A 22,434-nucleotide genomic window follows, 5' to 3' on the forward strand; every position below is an offset into this window, starting at 1 on the left:
ATGCGGGCACACGGACACAGCTCCGGCAGCTGAAAGCACCGCGGGCACCACCGAGCATTTGCAAGACCCCAACAACACACCCTCCCCCATCTCAAAGCGATCTGCGCCGTTTGGGGTCACTCACGTGGGGGGGGGGGGGGGAAACAAGCCAGGGGTTGGGGTGCATCAGGACGGGGCTGAGCACCTGAACCCTGCACCGAGGCGGGGCTCTGCGTGGGGACAGATGGGACCTCTGGCACCCGGGGCACAGTGAGGGAGCGGTGCTTCGGGGATGAGGCAGGAACGAAGAGAGAAGCTCAGGTGAGGAGCACATTGCGAGGTGCAACAGTGAGGAAGGTGCACATAACAGCTCAACTTGGCCTTACTGCAAAGCAGCCAAACCAGGGCCGCGTGCAGCTGCGCCCGCTCCGCATGGTATTTCCCAGCGAAGGAGAATCACAGCCCACGGGAGCAGGAGGATGGGGCGGGCAGCCCTGCACAGCCCGGGGGGTTGGGAGCCTGCCCTGCAGGAGGGCTGCTGCTCAGCACCAGGACTCGTGCTGGACGGAGCTCTGAGCATCACACACAGCCCGCGATACCCACCGCGAAGTGACGCGTGAAGAGGCTGAGTCACGAAGGGGAAACGCTCAACCCAAAAGAACCAACATTCCCCAACAGAATATGTAATTTTAAATGCACTCCCAGTCCCCACTCCCCTGAGCCCCAGTGCCCCATCCCCCTGCAGCTCCCAAACATCCCCAGCACTCACCCCCAGCTGCCTTCTCCTGGAGGCTGTGTGGGTTTGCTTCCATGGGGTCAGAGGGCAGGACGGGAAGGATGCTCCGCAGGATCCCTCTCCCACTCAGTGCGTTGTCCAGAGGCAGAGCTGTCATTGCCCTCTTCAAAGCGAGAAATAAAGAAGCTGATCCTCCAGCATTTGGCTGTTGGTGGTTAAGAAATAAAAATAAACACCCATAAAAAAGCAGCTACGGTTGCAAAGAAGGTGCTCGCAGGAAGCACTCACCTGGAACAACAAGAGCACTTTGCTGCAGCATCCAGCGCTGGCGGAAGGGCGAGCACGTACACAGCTAGGTGCACGGAGCTCCCTAGGCATACCCTGCCCCACGCCAGGGCTGTGCTGCACAGTGCTCAATTCCCATCTCAGGAGCACAGAAATATCCCAGCAAACTTCACACAGGCAACTCGGTGTCCATGCAACACATGGAGCACCCCTCCCCCCACCTTTTCAGACACCGCTGCGCCCACGTCACACACTCAGGATCCCTGCACCCTGACCCCAAACAGATAGAGCAAGGAAAAGCCCATACGTATTTCTGCATTGAAAACATTTATTTTACAACAGTGGTTTCAGATAACTTAGCAATCTTTATTTTAGTTTATATCCGGACATACGATACACAAATTACCATGCTAAAACATAAAATAATTCCTTCTGCTGTAACTGCGGGTATGTACAGGAGCTCAGTAGTATCGAGTGGTACAATCCACGAAGTTCTGACAGCCACATCTACTTACATACAATTCAAAGTATGGTCCTTCAGTAACATAACAAAATATATATATGTCTATATTATAATTGTTTCTCGGATGCATTTATACTTCGATTGTGGGTGGTTTTTTTTTTTTTTTCTACAGTTTTTTTTTTCTTTTGCATTCGGCCACGAGCTCCCCCCCACCCCTCCCCACCCGAGATGAAGAACGTTCTCTTCCAACACCCTCAGCTCCCCCAGGCTCCACAAAGAGACCGAGGCCACGGAACCCTGCGATGGATCAGGGCCTCGCTCACACGCAGCACGGACAGAAACCGCCTCGGATGCCAGCGGTAACACAGAGCAAACCCTCCACGCCCAGCCCCAAGCAGCGGGAGGAAGGAATGACAGCAGCTGGCTTACGTGGAGCACAGCAAAAGCAGGACACAGCACGGAACGTGGCAAACCTCAGCGCTGGGACACAACTGTAACGTGGAAGCAACCAGAGCAATCCCCGCGTGTCCGTCCCCCCCACACAGCCCAGCCGTGCCCTGTGCCCCTGCACACATCGCTGTCTAACTTCAGTTTCATGACGTGCAACAGCTCCACGTCTTACAAATCCAACCTGCGAGCACTACGGGCTGAGCCACGGACCGGGCTGTGCCAACTCATCCTTTAAGTCTCAATTCACCCCAGCAAGGAGGGAAGGCTTCCAGGGTAGAAGACTGCTTTTCCCTCCCCAAGCAGACAGCTCTCCGATTTGTACCGGCTAGTTATTTATACAACAGGAGCCTTCCAGCGTTTCCTCCATCAGCCGTTCCAGCCGACAGATCTCATTTGGCGTTCCCTGCAGCTGAAAGGAGAAAGCACAGCTCCGGACACACAAAACCTGTCTGTCTGTGAGAAGGACTCCGAGCCAAATTTCATGTTTTACCATCACAGAAAAACAGCAGCAAGGACCGGGCGCACACCTGTTGTATAAATATGTACATATGTGCATATATACATACATACACACACAACGTTGCAATCCAAAACCTACAGCACTTGTTTGCCAGCTGAGTCCCACTTTGTAGAGTGCAACGTGCTGAGAACTGGCACAGGTAAAAAACCCAACGCAGTTACCCCCAGAGATGAGTCTACCAACCACTTCTAGAACATCCCCCACACCAGCGGCGCGAGCCAAAGTTCTTCCAGTATCGCCCTTGGGTTTCATCTCCTTCCCTACAGCAAAGCCAGAACGGTGAAGCCCAGCTCCTGCCAAGCAGGCTGGGGCCAAGGGACGTTGGCAGAGCTCAGGCAGATGTCACACCGCTTGGAAGCTATCACTGTACAGACAGCACGGTAAGCAACTGCTACAGACCACAAGAACACACCCACGTTGCTGGCGGTGGGGGAAAGAGAGCAGAGAAGACAACAGCACTCAAAGAAGAATGGCCATTTTATATAAGAGCTTCCTCTACACATATACATATATATATATATAGAACCACCAGAAATTCCCAGCATCTATCCTTTAAACAAGAAAATCCGTTGTGCACGTTAACATTGGCATTTTGTTTTCAAACAGAAGTTTGTCTTCCAGATGTATGGCATTTGGCTTGTGCAAACATAAAAGACAGACAGCTCCCCCCATGCAGCTCCCTCTGGCACAGAACGCGTCCTCCTGGAATGAAACGAGCATCTCGGTCCCAGCTCTGAAGCTCTGAGCGCAGCAGAACACAGATCCTGCAGGACTTGGGCACTGACAAACTTCTGCCACCGTGTTAGCTGTCAGTTATGCTTCTTTCAGGGTACGTTAAGCAGTTGTTGGTGTCACAGCATGCTACTAGATGGTTCCCACTATAATACAGAGAAGTGGCACCAAACGAGGAAGCAAGTCAAGCTTACACCAACCTCACACTGCACACTGGTACTGGGGGTTACGTTCCAGTGCCCTGATTCCAGGATCAGCGCACACTGAGGCAGCATCCAGAATTACAAACGCGAGGCAGGGGCTGCTGAGAGCCACCAGCCCCCGACTGCCCTGCAGGAATCTCCCGTCCAACATGACGTCCAGTTGCACTGAGTGGGGAAAAGCGCAGCACCGACGCATTTCCTAAACGACCCAGAAACGTCAGGAACACTGCAGGGCACCAGAGAGACCGAGGGCACGAACTGCACCAGAGCAGGGCACCTCCCACGGGGCGCAGTGCTCCAAGACACAGCCTGAAAAAGCACACGGGGGTCCCTCCACACCGCGCAGCAAAACCGCATGAGGAATGGGACAGGAATGTGTTTTCTGCCAGGCACCTGCCCTGTGAGCGCCTCTGCAGTGTTTACAGGATCCGATACAGAGGGGCTGGAGAAGCACCCGCCTTGCACAGCGCTGCTGCAGGACCCGCTGCTCTCACCTTCTTCCTAGGCAGGTGGGTGCAGGCTGCGTGCAGCCCAGCCCTGACGAGCATCACACGTTAATAACACGATGAGCGCTAATATCTAAAGCAGTTTAAAAAAATATTACATATTAAAAAAAAAAAAAATAAGAAGACTAAAAAAGGGAAGGGTGGCTAGAAAACATCACTGCGTGGAATCGGCAGAAATCTACACCGGATCGGACGCCACTGAGGTTTACATCAGTTTATATACAGATAAATATTTCAGAATATCCTACATACGTCACTAACTACATGACACTGGCATTCAACAGGTGCAATGCCCTTCGTTTGCTTCAAGTGAGGGCGCAGCCGGGCGGCCCCAGCCAGGGCAGCGCGGGCAGCGCGGGGCAGCAGCTCTCTCTCCTCCCAGGCCCTGCCAGCCCCTTGGGGGGGGGCTCCCGGAGGCTGCCCCACACGAGGAGGAGCCGCAGCGGCAGGAAAAGCGCTGCCCAGCGGTTCCGAGCGCTGGGAGGAGGTCGGGCTGCTGACACGGAGGTCTCAGGCAACTCATAAAACGAAACCGACGGCGATGCGACTTTTTACAACCCACAGCGACAACAGAAATGAAAGCTCAAGTTTTAATTCTGGCAACGGGTTGAACGGGGAGCGACAGCGCTCGGGTGCAGCTCTGGAAGGAACCGTCCCCCGTACGAGCAGGGCCCGGTGCCCGCCAAGCTCTGCTGCTCCACACCCGGCAGCTCCACCAGCTCACACTCCCAAGTGCACCCTGTCTGTTAACATTATTTCCAACTCAACTTGGTCTTTACTAGGAGTAGGTTTGGCCATTTTGAAGTGCAACCAGTGTTAGAGCCCAGGATGCTCTTGTACTTGATCTGCAGCAACACAACCAAGTGGGCACTCACCTACACAGCTTCTGATGACGCTGCTTCAGTTCTTCAAGCAGCAACGCTTACATCGCTTTCTTACACAATTCAGGAAGAAGTACGTTAATAATCTTAAATTCAGAGGTGACAGAGTAACGCGGGCAAACCAACCATCTCAAAAAATCTGAATATTCATCTAAAAAATGTGTTTTCTCCTCATTCCCTGGAACGGGGACCTGCGCAGCTCCCCTTGGAGCACTCTGCACATGCCGGCACCAGCAGGACACGCGCTAACTGCCATCCACACACCACCCACAGCAACAGCCGAAAGGAACGCAGCAGCTCCTCAGCTCATTCTTTGCTAAATGAAGAACTAAAACAGCACCCTTATCCTGGAAGTCACCTTTTTCAAGCGGTGCAAAACACAGAGAAAGGTCTCACCTCAGCCTCCGCACGCTGGCTCTGCTGTCAGCAGCCCCACACAGCTGGCCCTTGTGCTGCACACCTGGATGGACACGGGAGCATTACACACAGCACGCAGGGAAACAGCCTGCTGCTCGTTCTGCAGACTCAACCTTACCAACACGCTCATTTACGCAGCCACAAAGCACTGCTGTTTGTTACTGACAACACAAAGTGACCTGCGCAACCTGTAAGGGTGATTTTAGCCAGCCAGCTCTGAGGGAGGAAGCCTGCAGATCGCCCTGCAACTCAACAGCGAGAAGTGGCACCAGGTAAAACCTACAAGGACAGTCAACATGATGTTATTTAAGCTTTGAAAGTGCTTTTCTTCCTAAGGGGGTCAAACAGAAGCTTTAATTAAATAAGGACCTTGAGCCAAATAATACGTGGCCGTCCTCAAAGCCGCCCAAGAGAGAGATTCTGAGTTAGAAGCATCTTCCAGTAATCCACAGCATTTCGGGACGGAAGGACTACCAACAAGGAAGGAATTACTTAACAAGTGTGCTACTTCAACCTAGTCAGTTCATCAGGAGCGTTTTGACTCTTTGGAGCCTGATGTGGCACCACAAGCATGCCTATCTGCAACAAGCTCACACGCAGGCACTAAACGTGTCGGCACCCACAGTGACAGCACACAGCTCACGCTGCACGCGTCCCTCGCTCAGCATCCACATCTCCTCCACCCTGTCTGCAGCTTCCCATCAGACCTGTGTGCGCTGCCACGTGCAGCTCGTGCAAAAGGTGGAGTGAAAATATGTTCAGAAAGATTCCCTGGCAGGAGATCCCCCTTCGCTGTGTGGCCGTTTCCTACGGACTGACGGCTTTCTTTGCCCCCTTCCCACGTAACGCCTGCATCATGTCAAAGAGCAGCACAAAACTCAAAGAAAACCTGGGATGGAAGGCTGTGAACAGCCTCTGTACAGAAACAGGTGACCAACAGGGAAGGGGAGATGGAGGTACAAAGGACAGGAGAGGCATTGTGATAGAAAACCATGAAGATCAACTTCAGGAGGCTGCAATTAACTGCTAAACATGCCACGTGTAAGCTTACGGGCTGCTGTTCCAGATCCCGACTCCGTATCATTTAAAACAAGGTTATTCATAACAAAACATACCAGCAAAATGCCTATTTAACAGTTAAGTTAAACAAATCCCAGTGAATAGCTGTTTCAAAAGCAGTATTCAAATACGATTTGGCTTCAAAATAGCTCAGGAAACTTTTCAATGGTTTCCCCACCATTGTTCTGAGGGAAAGAGAAACACCGGTGTAAACAAGTCTAAAGGTAAGACAATGTGCAAATCATACAATATCAACATAAAAAGTGTTTTGTTCTTAAAAAGCCATTTAAGTACTCCACAAAGATGCTCATGAGAAAACCAAAGGGCTAACACATTATAATAACTTTAAAAAACAACACGCAATACCCCACTTGTCTATTAGTATCCCAGATTATTAGACAAAAATCTTTTTAAAAAAGCACAATTATTAACATTTATGCTGTCACCTACTGCCTGTATTTCATTCACTTGCTCAGTGAAAACCCATTACCCAGTTTCACTTTAAGATTCTCATGCATTCAAAGAAGCTGCACTATTTGGTCTTTAGCATTTCAGGAAAACGACTGAACTCAAACCAGAACAGAATTGTGCTTGAAGTTAAAATCCCACTGTCACCACCACGTAAACCCATTCACAGCTGCCTTGGTGACAAACTACGGTTTGTGGTTTCACCATCACTGAAGATAACCCCTGCAGATGAAGAGCTGTTGATCAATTTAACTGCTCTAAGATTGGAAACTCTCCCTTCTTATTTTTTCAAGGTGTATTTATTTGAGCTGTAAACCAGCGCTGAAAGAGAATTCTAGCTCTGCAGGACTCGCATTTTTTGGTTCTTGGCTTTGTAAACTTGCTTAGGTAGCAATGTGGGAACAGAAGGAGGAGTAAGAGAATTGGCTTGTTGCACCCAAATGAAACTCATGAGCTTTTTTTTTTTAAAGGGTCTTCGACAGCTTGGCTGTATGAAAGAATGGTGGCTCCTGTGAAACTTTAAGTCTCATTTTAGGCCAGTACCACTGCTTAAAATGCAGAATGTCTCCATCACACATACTGTGACAACTCAATACATTACACCACAGACATTGAACGTAACTCCATACATGCTATTAAAAAAAAAAAAACAGAAAAAAAAAAAGGAAGAGAAAGGAAACGTAAGACCGTAGCTAAACTGCTTTACATACTGCATGCTACAGCACTTCACGTATCGTCAAGATACGACACTGAAAGGTGACAAAAGGCTGAAGGGATTACAAAATACTTTCAGCAGGTTGGAAAGCTGCCTTCTTACTGTGGCAGAATTTTTTTTCCCCCTCCCCGTTCTCTACTTCTAATGTTCATGATTCTAGTGTTGAGTTGGCCATGTATTATTATTTTTTTTTTTCTTTTTATCCATTCTAATTACAGTGTTTCCTTAACTTAATTAAATCCATCAGTGTGGTAGCTAGGGTGAGAGTCAGCTGTGAGCTGGGTTGTCTCTGTGGCTGATGCTGGCTGTATCACAATAGGTGCGTCTGAGGCCTCTGAAAAGCAAAGACAAAAGGCTTAGTATGCCAAGGCAGATAAAAAAAAAAACAGTGCTGTATGCTTTGGTAAGCATAAGGTACCTCCCTCTGCAATGCTTTGATAACACCATTGTCTGGCCGGGCACCCGTTGGCAGGGGGTGAGCGACTGCACCGTGCATCACTCGCTCCGCGTATTTTCATCGTCGTTATTGTTTCTTTTCTTTTTCTCCCCTTCTCTTTCTTTCTTTCTTATTAACCCATCCTTATCTCAATCTCGTGCCCTTCAATTCCCTCCCCCATTCCGCTGCGGTGGGAGCAAGCAAATGGCTGCACGGTGTTTATCTGCTGCTGGGTTAAACCACAACGCTCGCCCATTTCTCTGAAGCTGACCTCACCACATTCAGCAAAGACCTACCTCGAGTTCTCAGCAACTAAATTGCTGGTGCTGGCGCTACCCACACAACGGTTTAAACTCTCGTGCTACAGTTATTCCCCTGCAGGGACCCGTGCTGATCTCTCAGTGAAGCAGGCACTGCTCCTCAGCACGCTGAGCCCTCGCTCAGAGCCCGATGCTCTCTGAATACCAGAGGTTCAACAATTCTAGAAACCTCACAGCTGCGTTACCTACCCCTTTCATCTGACTGCAACTGTGCCTCCAAGTCCTCTGGAGAGACGTAGTATTCCTGCTCCTCGCCTTCAGGAGGTTTAGGTTTACACTTCCCACAGCAGCAATTACAGCAGCAGCACAGACAGCAGCAGCAGTAGCAGCCTGTGATGAGCCCACAGAACACGAACAAGGCCTGCAGAGGACAGAGAACAAGTTCCAGAAGTTAAGAACAAACACAGCTTTCAAATGGAGCACTTTAAGCATTTGAAATGCCAATCCAGAATCGTTTCTCGCTGTGCTTAAATTTACCTTGGCCCACCAGCTAGATAGCACGAAGTATGTGTTCACATTTTCTTCACCAAACTGCTCTGCTACATATAGACCCAGGGAACCATATTTATCATAAATGTTTCGCTTTGTCGCATCGGTCAATATCGCATGTGCATTATTGATCTCTTTAAATTTTTCTGCTGCCTCTGGATTATCCGGGTTTTTATCTGGATGATATTTCAGTGCAAGTTTCCTGCCAAAAGCAAAAAGAGATTATAGATTAGAAACTGGGATTTGGGTTCCTGTTCTTTTCAGTCTTGTCTTGTTGGTTTTTTTTTCCATCCCACTGCTTGCCACTGACGGGAAACTTTCAAGTTCCAGTTGAGAATATCTCCATGGGTACGGTTTCCTTCCTTTCTGATTCACTCCCCTGTTGATTGCAAAATGCTACAGCACTACCTAGCTTAATTCACAGGATTGATTTCAGAGTGTTGGATCAGACCCTTGGAAATCCAATGGAAAAAATTAGGATATTGAAGGCAAGGAAGAAAGCGCTTCTCTTCGCCCCTCAGCTGCAGCAACTTCCACCAGCAAGCCTTTCCTCCTGCTAAAGCAGAGGCCAAGCTAACAAAGAAGAGACACACCACAACTCTCAGACACAGCATCAAAGAACAAACACAAGCAAGCTACAACAACTCATCTACAGTGTCAAAACACAAAAATAGAACAGAACCACTTGTGGTTAATTCACCAGTTCCCCTGCAGGTACAAGACACTTCTCGGTGCAAGGTTTGCTAGAATAGAACCAGCTTCAGGAAATCACAACGTACCTCCCCGTATCATTCTAGATCTCTTTCAACTGAGTGACAGCAGTTTGCAGCCCCCAGAGATCACTGAACACAGCACAAAAACTCAGATGAAGCACTGATAAATTTGCAGATTCAGACACGGCCCAAGCAATGAAAGACATCAGTACCAGCCAAGCACCTCCTTAGTGCACGATTGCAGTTTGAGTCATACGCGCTCCAAAGGAGAAAAATGATTCAGAATAATAGTTGTAACAGTTCTGCACCACCAAAAATGGTCCGTGAGCTGTAGGGATGCAGCATGAGAGCCCCATGCCTGACCAACACACTGAGAGCCTGCAGACATCTCCACACCACAGCTCCTCAGAAGGGAAATGTTCAGATAAATGTACAGTACAGATTTGTGCAGTACAGATTTGTGCAAGCATAGGTTTGGATGCACACACACACCACAGCATTCAAACAGTAAATTGAGTGTGCACTTGAAGCATTTGTCAGCTGTAAATTACATTGCTTGGGAAGATAGCGTTATTCAGGGCTGCCAACAGTGCCACTGGCTCAGGGAGGACTGAAATAACTGCAGTTTTCATAATTAGAAGGAGGGCATGTCAACTTAAAGAGGACTTCGCCACTATCAGGTTGCAATAGATAAATTTTTTTCACTTCACATTTCCTACATATACACAGATCCCACATCCCACAGGCAGCAAAGGGCTTTCCAGATGAAATGGAATGAAAACAAGAAGCAGTCAGTAAAAGAACAGAAGAGGCAAGAAGATTAGATGAAGTTCCAGGTACAAACGAAGCAGCTACATTTCCCCCTTGAATCCAGTTGTGCCATTCTTCCAAAGGAGAACGTCTTCTAGCTTTTCCCCCCCACGAGGTAAAAATATTTTTCAGTCACTTTGTGCTAGAAGATGACTGTCCCAAACACGCAGCTGGAGGATTTGGGGAAGACACAGCTAATTCTGGACCAGTTTATTCATACAATTCACTTTGTAATTGCCAGAGGTATGAAAAAGTGGCTTTGAAAGGGAAAAGTTTGGTAAACACTGGAGATTAAAATAAAACTTCTGAAAGGAGAAACCTCAAGTGAAGATGACTACTGACACCTAGCGTGATGTTAAACACACTGCCACTGCCCAGGTATTCCCAGCACAACTGCAGCTCATGCTTACAGCAAAGAAGCCATTGCACGTAAGCAGCTTTGGAGGGAACATGGGAAGGAAGAAGGGATGGGAACACGACTCTTTGTTGTTTATTTGATCAGTGTGAAACCATTCCATGTGTCTAAGGAAGAGGGTTAAAAAAAAAAGTCCACTTTTAAAGATAATTCTACATAGAATAAGAGATTTTGAATGCGGTTTCAGAAAAGAAATCATGGTTGATACTCAGTTTTCATTCTTATTTACTTCTTTAATCTTCAAATTCTGGCACAGTGAGGTGTAATGATGGACAGAAGCGCAGCACTGCCCACCTGTGGTCTCTAAACCAGAGCTACACAACAGCCACGAACAACTTAACCCTGGTGGCACTCTTAAAACCTTGTTCAACTTTCTCTAATGAATTTTCAGGATGATACTGCACATTGGAGAATTTCACTTGTGACAGATAAAAATGTCAGGATTTAACAACTCTTACATACAAGTTTTGTCAGTGACTGTGGTTTCATGCAATTTTTGTAAAGACAAACCATATGTTTTCCCTCGGTTTTCTCGCATGCTTTTCTTGCAAAGACTTTAAATAAACCAGCTGGAGCCCATATATAAACACCTCATCTGTTGAACACTTAAAGATATTTGTTTTATTGGGCGACAGATGGAAGACTTGAAGCTTTACCTGTACGACTTTTTAATATCATCAGATGTAGCATTCTTGTCCAGCCCTAGCACGTGGTACAACGATTCTCCAGAGGTTGACAGCGAACGTTGCCTCTGGTCTGCCATCTCGAACTGACCTGAACAGACAAGTGCCCCTGCCAAAAAAAAAAAAGAAAGAAAAAGATGAGATCAAGACATGCTTCAACTAGAAAGAGCACAGACCAGAAACAGATCAGCCTTGGAATTAGAGTCTTCGGCACATGAAAACTGTGTGTGAAAATTCATCTTTTAGGTCTCACTGGGTTTTGAAGAGAAAGGGCTCTTAACGTGTGAGGAAGTTAAGAAGTTTCCAAAAAAAAAAAAACCAAAACCAACAACAGGGAATTATCAGCAAAAACAACTGTTCTCAGCACGGAGCACGCACTCCAGAATCACGGGTGTATATACTCAACTCCACTCTTAAAGAAAACCTCAAAATCACTGGCTGAGGTATAGCTGGAAGAATCACATACACATCCCTTCTGCTATTTCATTTTCTTTCTTAGCATTGGTATTGTTTACTCCTGGTAATACCTACAAGAATGGCTGGAGAACAGGTAGGCTGCTGTTAGATGGAGGCTGCCTTCTGCACCACACGTGCACAGAGGGGAGCACAAAGTTCCAAGTCCTTAACCAGGGCTTTCATTTGCATTTTCCACTGCAAGCATTCTGTACATTAAAAGAAAAAACCACAAGCACCTCCCCAGACCCCCACTCATCACTGAAACCAGGCACAGCAGGATCTTTTAGCCAAAATCCAACAGAACTAGGCCAATGCATCCTACTATGAGAGAGAACACCTGCCTGCGATGGGAGGTGGCAATCTCCTCTGTAATAATTTCAAGTTGTGACTCAAGCATTTAACATGTATGTCAGAGAAATCCTACTACTGGAACGTGACTTAACCTCCTCCTGTACAATCAAACACGCAAGACCCTCGAGGTGTCCCCTGAGACATGCCACAGACAGACATGGTTATGTCCTCTAACATCCTTAGCAGCTTAGCATTTGCCATTCTTTAGCTGCAGAACTGCAGCAAGGATGAGCATTGAAGAGAAGACTATTGGCTATTTTTGGATTATGTCATTACAGTTAGCCCACACCAGATTATGCAGACTTTGAAAAAGATATTTAAAGCACCAGACTTTTCTAATTTAACCCTTTATCTTATATAATAAAGCAAATAACTTCAGGTTTCAAAAGGCTACCTCCAAGAAATACCCTCAGACATTGCCTATTTCACTACTAAGTTCTTTACGTGCCCTCAAAGCACCGATGTGCTTCAAAAAATACCAGTTCTGTTTCTGCCAACACACAGGTATCATCATCCTCATACATGGTGACTAAGCAGCACAGACACCACATCCCCCCCCTCCCCTCCAAGCCTACCTCTAACTGCCCTGGTGTAGTAGCTTTAAATTAGTTTAAGACTGATACCTGTGTCCAGTTTCTTTAAATGGAACGCACCTGAACTAGTAAGCTCTCATCTGATTTCCTTCAAGAAGTCACTGACAGCTCTGGTAAGATTAATTAAATGTTACCTAATAAGGAAGCTTATAAATTAATAATGATTGATGATGATGATGATAACAACGCTCAAATATATTCAAAATCTGGAAGGTACATAAGCGTGTAGGGGAAAAAAACCTCTTTTTCTTTAGAAATAAAGCATTAAGCTACCAAACCCTATCCACAGAAGGGGAGAACTACTGAGGAGAGGAAAATGATTAACAAATAGGACACCCACAGGAGGCACAACCCTCCGGGAGCAGCTTTTCACGCCGGCAGCCTCCCTGCCCCCTCTACCTAAGCAGCCCCAGTGCTGAGGTCAAAGAGTGCTGATCCTGACGTCGAGCTGGTAATCTAGCTAATCACAGCGCACAGCTGCCCTGCACAGCACCTCCCACCCGCAGCCAGAACCACTGCCTCTTCCTCACACCCATTCTGGGAAGTTCTCCCAGGCAGCTTCTGCCATACCCAGCAGCATCCAGCCTGGGAAGCTTCTCTACCACCCCATCACTGTGCTACCTAGAAGCCTGTAGCTCCATTTAGGCCTAACGAGCTTCCTTCCTAATCAGTCCGACACGCCCCGGGTACACAGGTGCTGCAGGTCACAGGTACAGTCCCTGTGTTGATTAATCAAACCTCCACTGTTAAACTGGGCCACTGTGTTTGGTAAAAGCAAATTCAGCTTGATCCAGCTGTGTCTATCAGTCTGTAGGCTGCCTGTCAAGAACAAAGACACAGGAATAAAATACCCTACTGCTACAGTCTTTAATCACTTCAGTTTGGAAAGTTCAGGGTACCCGGGGTTCAGTGCAATGGGGTGCTTATATTTTCAATACCAGAATAACAAGGGCAGAGGCAGAAGAACAGAGGGCAAGGTGCTAACCAGAATTCATCCGGGAAACTTGTTATTTAAAGGAGCAGAACAGTCTCATTACGATGAATGTAACCTTCGGCTCTTCAAATACGGAACAGAATTAGAAATACAATAAAGCTGCGAGCTCTTGAAGTTCAGAGTGCTCCATAAAACAGGATATTACCTATCCCACTGCTTTCACAAGTGGCTCTAATTCACAGCACCGAAAGCTGCTCTGTGTTTTTAAGGGGGGTTGCATGCAGCAGTAACAAGCCATCTGCTGCATGTTCTAAGCAAGCAGGATTCCCTCAAGAGGTTTCTCTCAGAAGGCTCTGAAGAAAGGTAATCCCCCGGATTAAACAGCAGTTTTTAACCATCCGTGTACCAGCACGGCCCACATCAGCCATCCTTCACAGGAAACACACCTGCAGGGAGCACGGCCACGCTGGGGTCATCGGTGCCACCTCAACAGAAAGACTGAGATTAAACCTGCTCGGTGATACGAAAACCAGCCCTGACATTTGACATACATCAGTGGTAAACCGGACCCTTTTACAACTTGAATTTAACTAATTAAAATAGCAAACTACAATGACAGCAAAGAGAAAAGGGAAGTTCCCTGCCATTCTAGGGAATTAATACAGAACACCCCAGGGAGTGCCAGCACCGAGGATGACAGCAGGTCAGGCAGACGAAGGCAGGACTAAAACTTTTAAGACTGGCTTCATGAGCAGAAAGAATTCTATCAGAAACTTTGAGCTTGGTTTCCTCAGCATTACGTTGTGTGTAAATTAGTGGGTTGGGTTTTTTTTAGCTATAAGAAATCAAAAGTACAGGACTTACCTGGTACCTAGTTTGCCTATTCTAAGGTAAAGGGTAGCTGCCTCCACACACCTCTGGAACTGGATCTCCTGAAAGAAACAAAAACAAATCGCTTTTGCACTAACTTACGCTGAGGACTTGTTGCAAAGTTGTCATCCCATTACTTTAAGTTAAAGCAGATCAATATTGAGGCCGTCGGGTTAGCGGACGCAGTCCTACGCTCACGCCATCCCGCAGCACGCGGTCAGCTGGCACCAGGGAGCACGTTCTGAGCTCTGTGCCTGCGTGCTTCCAAGGTGCTTGCAATCACACACTGCCTAGTGACACAAGTCCAAAATAAAATCAAGATTATCGGCCAAAATACACTGCAGCAAACCTCCGCCGCATCATGTGTTACCTTCAGGTGGGGCTGGCTGTCAGATGAAGGTACAGACATTTTAAAGTGCACAGCCTGGGGCTGCGTGCTTTTATCTGCAGCTTCAGCCTCCGTTCCCAAACCTCCTACTACACCAAAGACAAACACACAGCTAACAGGAGGCACCGGTACGCAGACAGCTCTGAGCACAGAAACCATAACAACTGCTATCTGCTCGAGACTCCAGCCTTTTGCATCTAAGGCATTGGTGAAATAGCCGTACTTAAAACAAGAGAAGTGTGTTTTTTAAGTCTCCGTAATCTGTAATGTTGTTAGAGAGAGACTGCTAAAGGAGCTTAGCGGGCGCCAGGGACTGCAAGCTGCAGCCGGGCTGCGGGCAGCGCTCAGGCACAGGGCAGCACAGCATGGGAAGCTCCAGCAGCACCGCCTGCCAGAAACCTCCTTGACAAACAGACACAGATATTGAACTTCAAGAGAAAAACAGCCCTGTCTGTACTGCAGCTTTCTTCACCATTCCTTAACAGCGCTGCCGCTCCGCCGGACGATGCACACGTACACTTGGAGAGGCTGCATTTCCCTGTGCCAATTTCCATGCCATTCCACATGGCATCAGAACTGGTTGGTGAGTATCAGCTGCCGAGCAGCACCAGCTCCTTCAGCCAGGGCAAACTTCCATCGAGAAAGCTTCACAGCACAGCTCCTGCACCCTCAGGAAAGTGCTTTCCCTTCTGGTTACCCCTGAAGCTCCCAGGCACTTGTGCTTGGTCTCAGCGGGTCTGCTCCAACAGAGCTCTTCACATCCCCTCGTCCCAAGGCAGATGACACGAGGAAGAACCAAGTCTCCCTTCAGTGTACAAGGAGGAAGAGAACCTGAGAGGATCCAGCACCACAAAGCGCAAATCCCTCCTTCCAGGGGTCGAGGCGAAGATGCGCTGATTGCTGTGGAACACGTGGAAGTAAGAGAAGAAACGACCTGCACATCATCAATTCCTTGTATGTGCTCTGCCTCTTCAAACGTGAGCATCAGAAGAAAAGATGAAAGAAGGCTGACTATCAGCTCACAGCCACCTGAACACAAACTAAGATCAGCAACAGATTAAAGACACAGCAAGGTTTGCAGCCCAGATGAGGAGACACACTGAGGGAAGCTGCCCGTTCTTCCAACTGCCTCACTTGTACCAAAACCAGTTCTAACCTCATTTGTCCTGCAAATCTGAATCCAAATTTATCTTCTGTTTATTACATTTCCCCGCACATGGGCTGCAAAGCGCTCAGCACCCTGTCCTCCCCCAACCACGAGGCAGACAATCACTTTTCCTTACAGAAATGAGCCATCTCTAAGACCAGAACACCTGCCTCCATCTGCCCCTACCTCTCCCAGGACTGTTATTATGCAACAACCATCAGAACGGAACTGCCAGCCCCCGGCCCCTCACGGACACGTGCTGCACCACAGTTACAAGTAATTAAAGAACTAACACCGCAGGGAAAGCAGAAAACACAGTCAGCAGCCAGAACAGAAAGCGGCCATCGTGAGGTGCCGCACCAGGGCCAAGGTTTGAATCCCAAGTTGCTCACCAAGAGCCACCACAGCAAGCTGAGGTCAGCCCCTCCTGGTGGCAAGCCCCACCTCCCACCACCTCCCAGCCTAGGCAGAGATAGCATCCACCATTAACAACCCAGGGGTTACACTGAAACTTGTAACAAACTTATGGGCAGTGATACCAGCCTTGTTCCCCTAATTAGCTTAGCAGATTAAAATTCAGCCATGCCGGTCTGGTGGCCGACCTGATACAAAAATGTGTGACCTTGTACTTGCACAAGAGTGAGCTTCAAACCTCCTCAAGAATGGTTTCCACACCACAACCCAAACACCAAAGGATCACATTCCCCTCTTCCATCCCCTCTCCTCACCTACAGTAATTGCTCTGCACAAACATGATTCTCAGCGCCTTCCCTACTCCGGTTTCATCACCCCTAGCAAAGCTCCATTATTGCTCATGGCACTACAGTGGTTTGTATGGCAGAGTGCAAATGTCACGATCCACATATGGCTATAAAAAAAATAACTGCTTACTCAGCTATGTTAAAGTCTAAGGGAAACCAGCAGTTCTGCCTGCCCGCCCCCTTATTACCCTTGCTTCTCTATTAAGAAACCTCTGCAGTGCTTGAATCACCGACTTCTCATCGCATGCAAATGCTCTGGAACCAACGGGAGAAAGCACGGCTGGCTGCTGTGGGTGAGCCACGCTGAAGGCACTGACTTCTTATAAATAGCAGAGCCTGATCTTCGCAGTCTTCTCCAGCCTTAATGATTCTGTGCTTGCAGCGATCCCGTGGTTCCGCTGCTGCCATTCCCGGGGGCAGATGGAAAGGCCCCATGGGAACAGGTGAGCACGGAATGAGCGGGGACCGACGTTATTCCACAACGGCTCCAAGCAAACACACCGATCTTCCTATTAAGAAGCGACGAATAAAAACACAAACGAAGCAGAAGTGAACAGCAGAATGTATAAAGCCGAGTGCTCAGCCCCAAGCACCCCGGATTGTGGCTGGAACGGCTCTGCAAGGCGCAGGGAACCAATCCAATGGGTCTTCCCAGCCCAAGGAGAGGAGTGCCTGGCCCAGCATGGCCTGGACCCCCAGTTCTGAGGCCTTGCATCCCAAAGTTTGCCTTTAGCGAGGCATAAAGGTCAAGCTCATCTAAAAATCCTTCCTCCTCCTCCCAGCTGCACTTCCCCACTTCTGCTGGAGCGCGCGGAGGAGACGCCACTGTTTCCCCATTTCACTTCTCTCAGAAACTGCCACAGAAATGGACATGCTCATTTCCCCCTGAGAGAAGCTGAAAGCGCAGGCCTCCAGCACACGCTCGAGGACTTCTTTATTAGACCACAGCGAAACAAAGGCAAAAAAAGCACTGCGGGCATGTCTCCTCATCAGACAGACGTGAAGAAGTTAAGGCCCCTTCCAACCTCAGGTGATCCTATCATCGGAACATAGGTTAGAAAAGATTTTTGTCACAGCACCTCAACTGACCAGCGCTGCTTCCAGGACCCAAACTTCTACATATTGCCACGGCTGGCACCTGAGGCTTTCATTTGAACTGACATCTTCTCACAGGGCATAAAATCTTTGGTATTTTCTAATTATACAGAGCCGTTTCATCAAACAAAAAGATTTATTTTACTCTACTCTCCCTCCCACAGACAGCGCACCAATAGTTGGTCCTGCTGCTATCTCACCCTGCAAGCATTTCACCTGCAAACTGCACGACAAGCTACATCCCCATGCCCCTGCTCAGCCTAGCAACACCACTTCATGGCTATATAAATAAAGACACGAGCCCATTATTAACAAATAATATGGACACAGAGAGGGGTGCTTGTCCTGCCCGTTCCCCACTAACTGGCTGGGGCAACAGCAGCAAGGCTCATCCTGCGGCCTTGTCCTGCACACCTGGCGTGCAGGAGAAGCCCCAGATGGAGTTCTTCCACAAGTGCAGGTGGGATTACAAGCACAGCACCAAACCATGCACACATTTCATGAACAACACTGCCAAACCAGAATCACTCTGCAGAGGACCTAGAAGAAAAGCGCCGCTGTTCCACCGCAGCATCGCCCAGTGGCTGCCGTTCCCAATACCTCTAGGTTCAGCGTAAAGCACAGAATTACCACATTTAGCCTTTTTTTTTCCCCCCACCTGAAGGAACAGCTGAGAGCAAAGCCAGGAGCCCGCCCGCTTTCTGTAGCTGATGTTCCAGCTCCACGGGGCTGAGTGCCCTCGCAATGCAGTGCTTCAGCTCCCCCCGTCCTTACAGCGTTACTGTTGAACAGCAGTCTGCACACCCATGCGTTCGAGCGGCCTCACAACAGCAAGGAAGGAAGGAAGAGTGGAAGTCATCGCTGGGAGATAATTTTTAACAGCAAGAGGCTTTGTACCGAAGACACCAACAGCACAAGTCACGGGAAGAAGCGTGGTTTGAAGATAAGGGGCAGGAAATTGGGCGGACGGGTTGCACCTCTACGGCACAGCTGGAGGAGATGCTGGGCGCCCGTGGTCAGAGGGCTCCGTGCAGCAGCCATCCCAGCACAGGGCCAGGAACAGACACGGGGCTGCATCCATCGCCGTCCTGTCCCACCATGGAACCAGGCCGTGGAACCACGCCGTCCACCTGGGAAGCTGCAGCCGTGCACTCCTGCTGATTGCAGCTCTTGTAAGAGCCGTGGGGATGAACTCTGTGGGCGCAGAAACTTTGTCAGGAGAGAAAGAAGACTGAGGGGGACGGTTATCACAGAGAAGAGGCATCTCCCTGCTGCCCAGGCCAAACATTCCTGTTCCACACGCCTTCATGCCGCTCAGTGCTCAGAACGGCCTCTGTCGAGCTAAGCGCATCATTTCCCAGCAGTAACTTCTTCCAAAAGAACCCATTTGTCACAGCAAGCCCCCAGGATCAGAAAATCAGCGTTCTACAGAAGAGATGCGGTTCGTCACCTGCTTCTCTCCCACCCGTAACTCAGTGCGCTGCGGTCACACCTGGCTGAGCTGCAGCCTCGCTGTTACGTGCACAGTCAAAGCAGAGTGGGAAGCAGTCCTGCAGCTCAGGAGGAGCAAACAGGGAGCAAACCCAGAGCTCAGCTCAGAGCGCTGAACCCGGAGCAGCTGAGCCATGTATTTCATGCCATGCACTGAGACCAGGGCACAAAAACTGCAAAATATTTCTGATTCTGCAAAATATTGCATAAATACAATTGCCGAGACATTATTGCCGTCACAGTAACAGAAAGTCCTGTTAGGAAGAGCAGCGACAGATGGAAGGGAAAAGAGTATTTTCATCTGAAATATGGCCAAAAATTGAAAGGCTCGAAAGGGGGAAAACAAACAGAGCTATGCAGGTTTCTACTTTTTGTGCCCTCAGGTTAGCGGTGAGCTCCGGACCTGCACCAGGAAGTCAGGAGATCTCTGCTCGGGTTTTACCGCTGCTCTGGACCCACTGCTTGCAGCTCTTCAGTGCAGCACTGCAACAATTTGGGAGCAAAAAGGCGGCGTTGCAGCATCTCCGCTTCCACTGAAATGCCACGGATGAAATAAAGGAGGGAGGGGAGGAAACATACTCATTTATGCTGGCAGAACGTCTCACCTCCCAACATGGGGTTATCCCAGAGCAGACCCTGCACGCCAGCACTGCCACAAGTTGCTCCAAAGTCCTTCGGACACCGCAGGAAAACTGCTCCTCAGCCCACTCTGCACTCGGAAATCAATTTCTCTTCCAGTCCAGCTTGCGTGCTCCCCCTCTTTTCTCCCTCCCGAAGCACACTATACTTAAATTATTAGAAGCAATTCATTAGTGCAATTAAATTTGGCACCTATTCCTCAGACCCCTTAGGCCGGACCTCGCCCACTTCCTACCACAAGCCAACAGCGAGGCCCAGCAGCTCAAAACCAGCGGCTGCCATGAAACTTTCCAATCCTCACACTGAAATCCTGCTCCCATGGACACACGATGTGGCCCAGCCGCGCTCTGCTCGCACCCAGCGCTGCTGGGGCTCACCTCCCCCGAGGAGCAGCAGAACCCCACGCAGCAGGCGGATGGGTGAGCCCGCAAGCGCGCGCTGTGCGGTGTTTAAACACAGGGCACCTCCGCTTCCTTGAGATAAACGGGCACGAGGACATCAGCCGCCAGCCAGGAGAATCACCGTGCACCGGCGTAAGCCCACGCTCCCAAACGCACGCAGGTCCTCCAGCCGCACCGCGTGAGAGCGGCCATTCAGCACGCCCAGCAGCGTCTCCCAGCGTTACACAGAAATTAACACCTCCATAAAAGCAAAGCCAGAGATAACGCCGCCCGCCGCGCCGCTCGGGGCCGGCTCTCACCTTGCTCCCAAGGAGGAAGCTCCTCGGCATTGTGCTGCACCCGGGAACAAAGTCGGCGGCATTGTGTCACCCGGCAGCGAGGTGTCGGCGAGGGACAGGCACAAAGGCAGAGCGCTGCCTCATCCCTCTGCTGCTCCCGGTTCCGTGGTGCATCCCCACAGCCTCCTGACCGGAATTCTTAATGCCGGCAGCGCACGGTACCGCACAAATAAAGGGAATTGCGCTGCGTCCGCAGGTTTCTGATTTGAAAGGCTTTTCTGGCAATACGTCATTCATTACGCGCATCGTCATCCGAGCGGTCCCAAATTACGTTTAAAAAACGAAGGAGAACAGCGAGCGTGAGGAAGGGGAAGCACAGACCGGCAGAGATCCCCCCGCTGAACGCCAGTCATCGTGAATCACGGCTCACACGTAACACGAACGCCTCGCATTTAGGATTCACCTCTCCAGGCCCTCGGCTGTGTATTTTTGGGGGTCTCCACAGCCCCACGCCCCTAACCCCGCTGCTTCCCCGGCAAAGGAACGCGTGTGTGGGCGGCGGGAGGACGGGATTTCCACCCCCCGAGCAGGAGGTTCCCAGGGAAGGAGCCACAATGCCCATAATTATTATTATTTTTTTTTTCCCCAGCCCCGTATAATGAAGGGATGCTCCGCTAAACCCAGCGGCTTGCTGCCCCCCAGGGCACCCCCGGCCCGGCCCCAGCACGTCACGGAGCAGCGGGGAGATGCCGGCGCTGGGAACATCGCACCGGGCCGCGGCTGCCGCCCGCCCCACGGCGAGCCCACTTCCCCGCAGCCCCACGGCGGGCCCTCGGGCCCCGTTCCTCTCAGAGTCCCCTCAGGCCCCATCCCCTCAGGCCCACAGCCTCTATTTAGGCCTCCGGTGCTTCCTCAACCGCACAGAGAGCCCCTGGGGCCCGTTCCTGCCAGCCCCCCCAGCCCCACAACCCGTTCCTGCCAGCCCCCCCAGCCCCACAACCCACCCCCAGCTGCGCAGTGCCCCCTTCGGGCCCCGTCCCCACAGCGGCCCTTCAAGGCCCCATCCCAAAGCCCCACCACCTCTCTTAGGGCCCCCAGCGCCCCGCAATCCCCCCTCGGGGATTCCCCCGTCCCCGTCACAGCCCCACAACCTCGATTTAGGTCTCATCCTCCTCAGCCCCACAGCGGCCATTCAGGCCCCACCTCCCCAGGCCCACAGGCCTCCATTCGGGCCTTCTCAGCCCGACAGCCTCCGCCTCAGCCCCACGCTGCCCCTCAGCCCCCCCCGCCGCACAGCCCGCGGGCCGGGCCCAGCACTGCGAAGCGAGGCCCAGGTCGGGCCGGCGGCACCGCGCTCACCTGCGCCCCGCGGGCGGGCGGGAGGACGGACGGACGGACGGGCAGCGGGGGCCGCGCAGCCCCGGACGGGGCGGGGCAGGACACGGCCCAGCGGCTGCTGCTGGCGGCTCGGCACCCACAGCGCTCCGCAGCTCCGGGACCCGGCGACGCCGACCACGGGCGGGCGGGCGGGGGAGGGGCCAGAGCGGCGCGCAGCGTGTACCGCGCCTGCGCGCTCTGCCCCGCCCCCTTTACCCCGCGCGAGCACGCGGCGCCCCGCCTCCGTGCCGGGAGCGCGCGTGGAAGCGGTGGGGTGCGCGCAGAGCAAGCGCGGAACGAAGGGGATGCAGTGCGGGTTTGCGTGGATACGCGCAGTGGGGCGCGCCCTATTGCGGCCCGGGGGCGAAAAGTG

At 50.5% G+C, this 22,434-nt stretch overlaps 1 protein-coding gene across 3 annotated transcripts; it reads right to left on the reverse strand.

The window, feature by feature from the left end:
* Window positions 1,309-22,208, reverse strand: DNAJC5 (DnaJ heat shock protein family (Hsp40) member C5). 3 transcript variants are annotated; one of them, XM_021416697.1, is made up of 6 exons: window positions 22,044-22,208; window positions 14,479-14,546; window positions 11,254-11,389; window positions 8,648-8,861; window positions 8,360-8,531; window positions 1,309-7,748 (listed from the first exon to the last, which is right to left on the reverse strand). In XM_021416697.1, the coding sequence occupies exons 3-6, from the start codon at window positions 11,358-11,360 to the stop codon at window positions 7,645-7,647; spliced, it is 597 nt and encodes a 198-aa protein (XP_021272372.1). In that variant the 5' UTR covers window positions 11,361-11,389; window positions 14,479-14,546; window positions 22,044-22,208; the 3' UTR covers window positions 1,309-7,644. The 3 variants fall into 3 exon arrangements, with proteins under 3 accessions (XP_021272372.1, XP_021272373.1, XP_021272374.1); XM_021416698.1 differs by lacking the exon at window positions 22,044-22,208 and adding an exon at window positions 16,156-16,713; XM_021416699.1 differs by lacking the exon at window positions 22,044-22,208 and adding an exon at window positions 14,622-14,775.

The sequence above is a fragment of the Numida meleagris genome, chromosome 19, assembly GCF_002078875.1.
Source record: "Numida meleagris isolate 19003 breed g44 Domestic line chromosome 19, NumMel1.0, whole genome shotgun sequence".
Lineage (NCBI taxonomy): Eukaryota > Metazoa > Chordata > Aves > Galliformes > Numididae > Numida > Numida meleagris.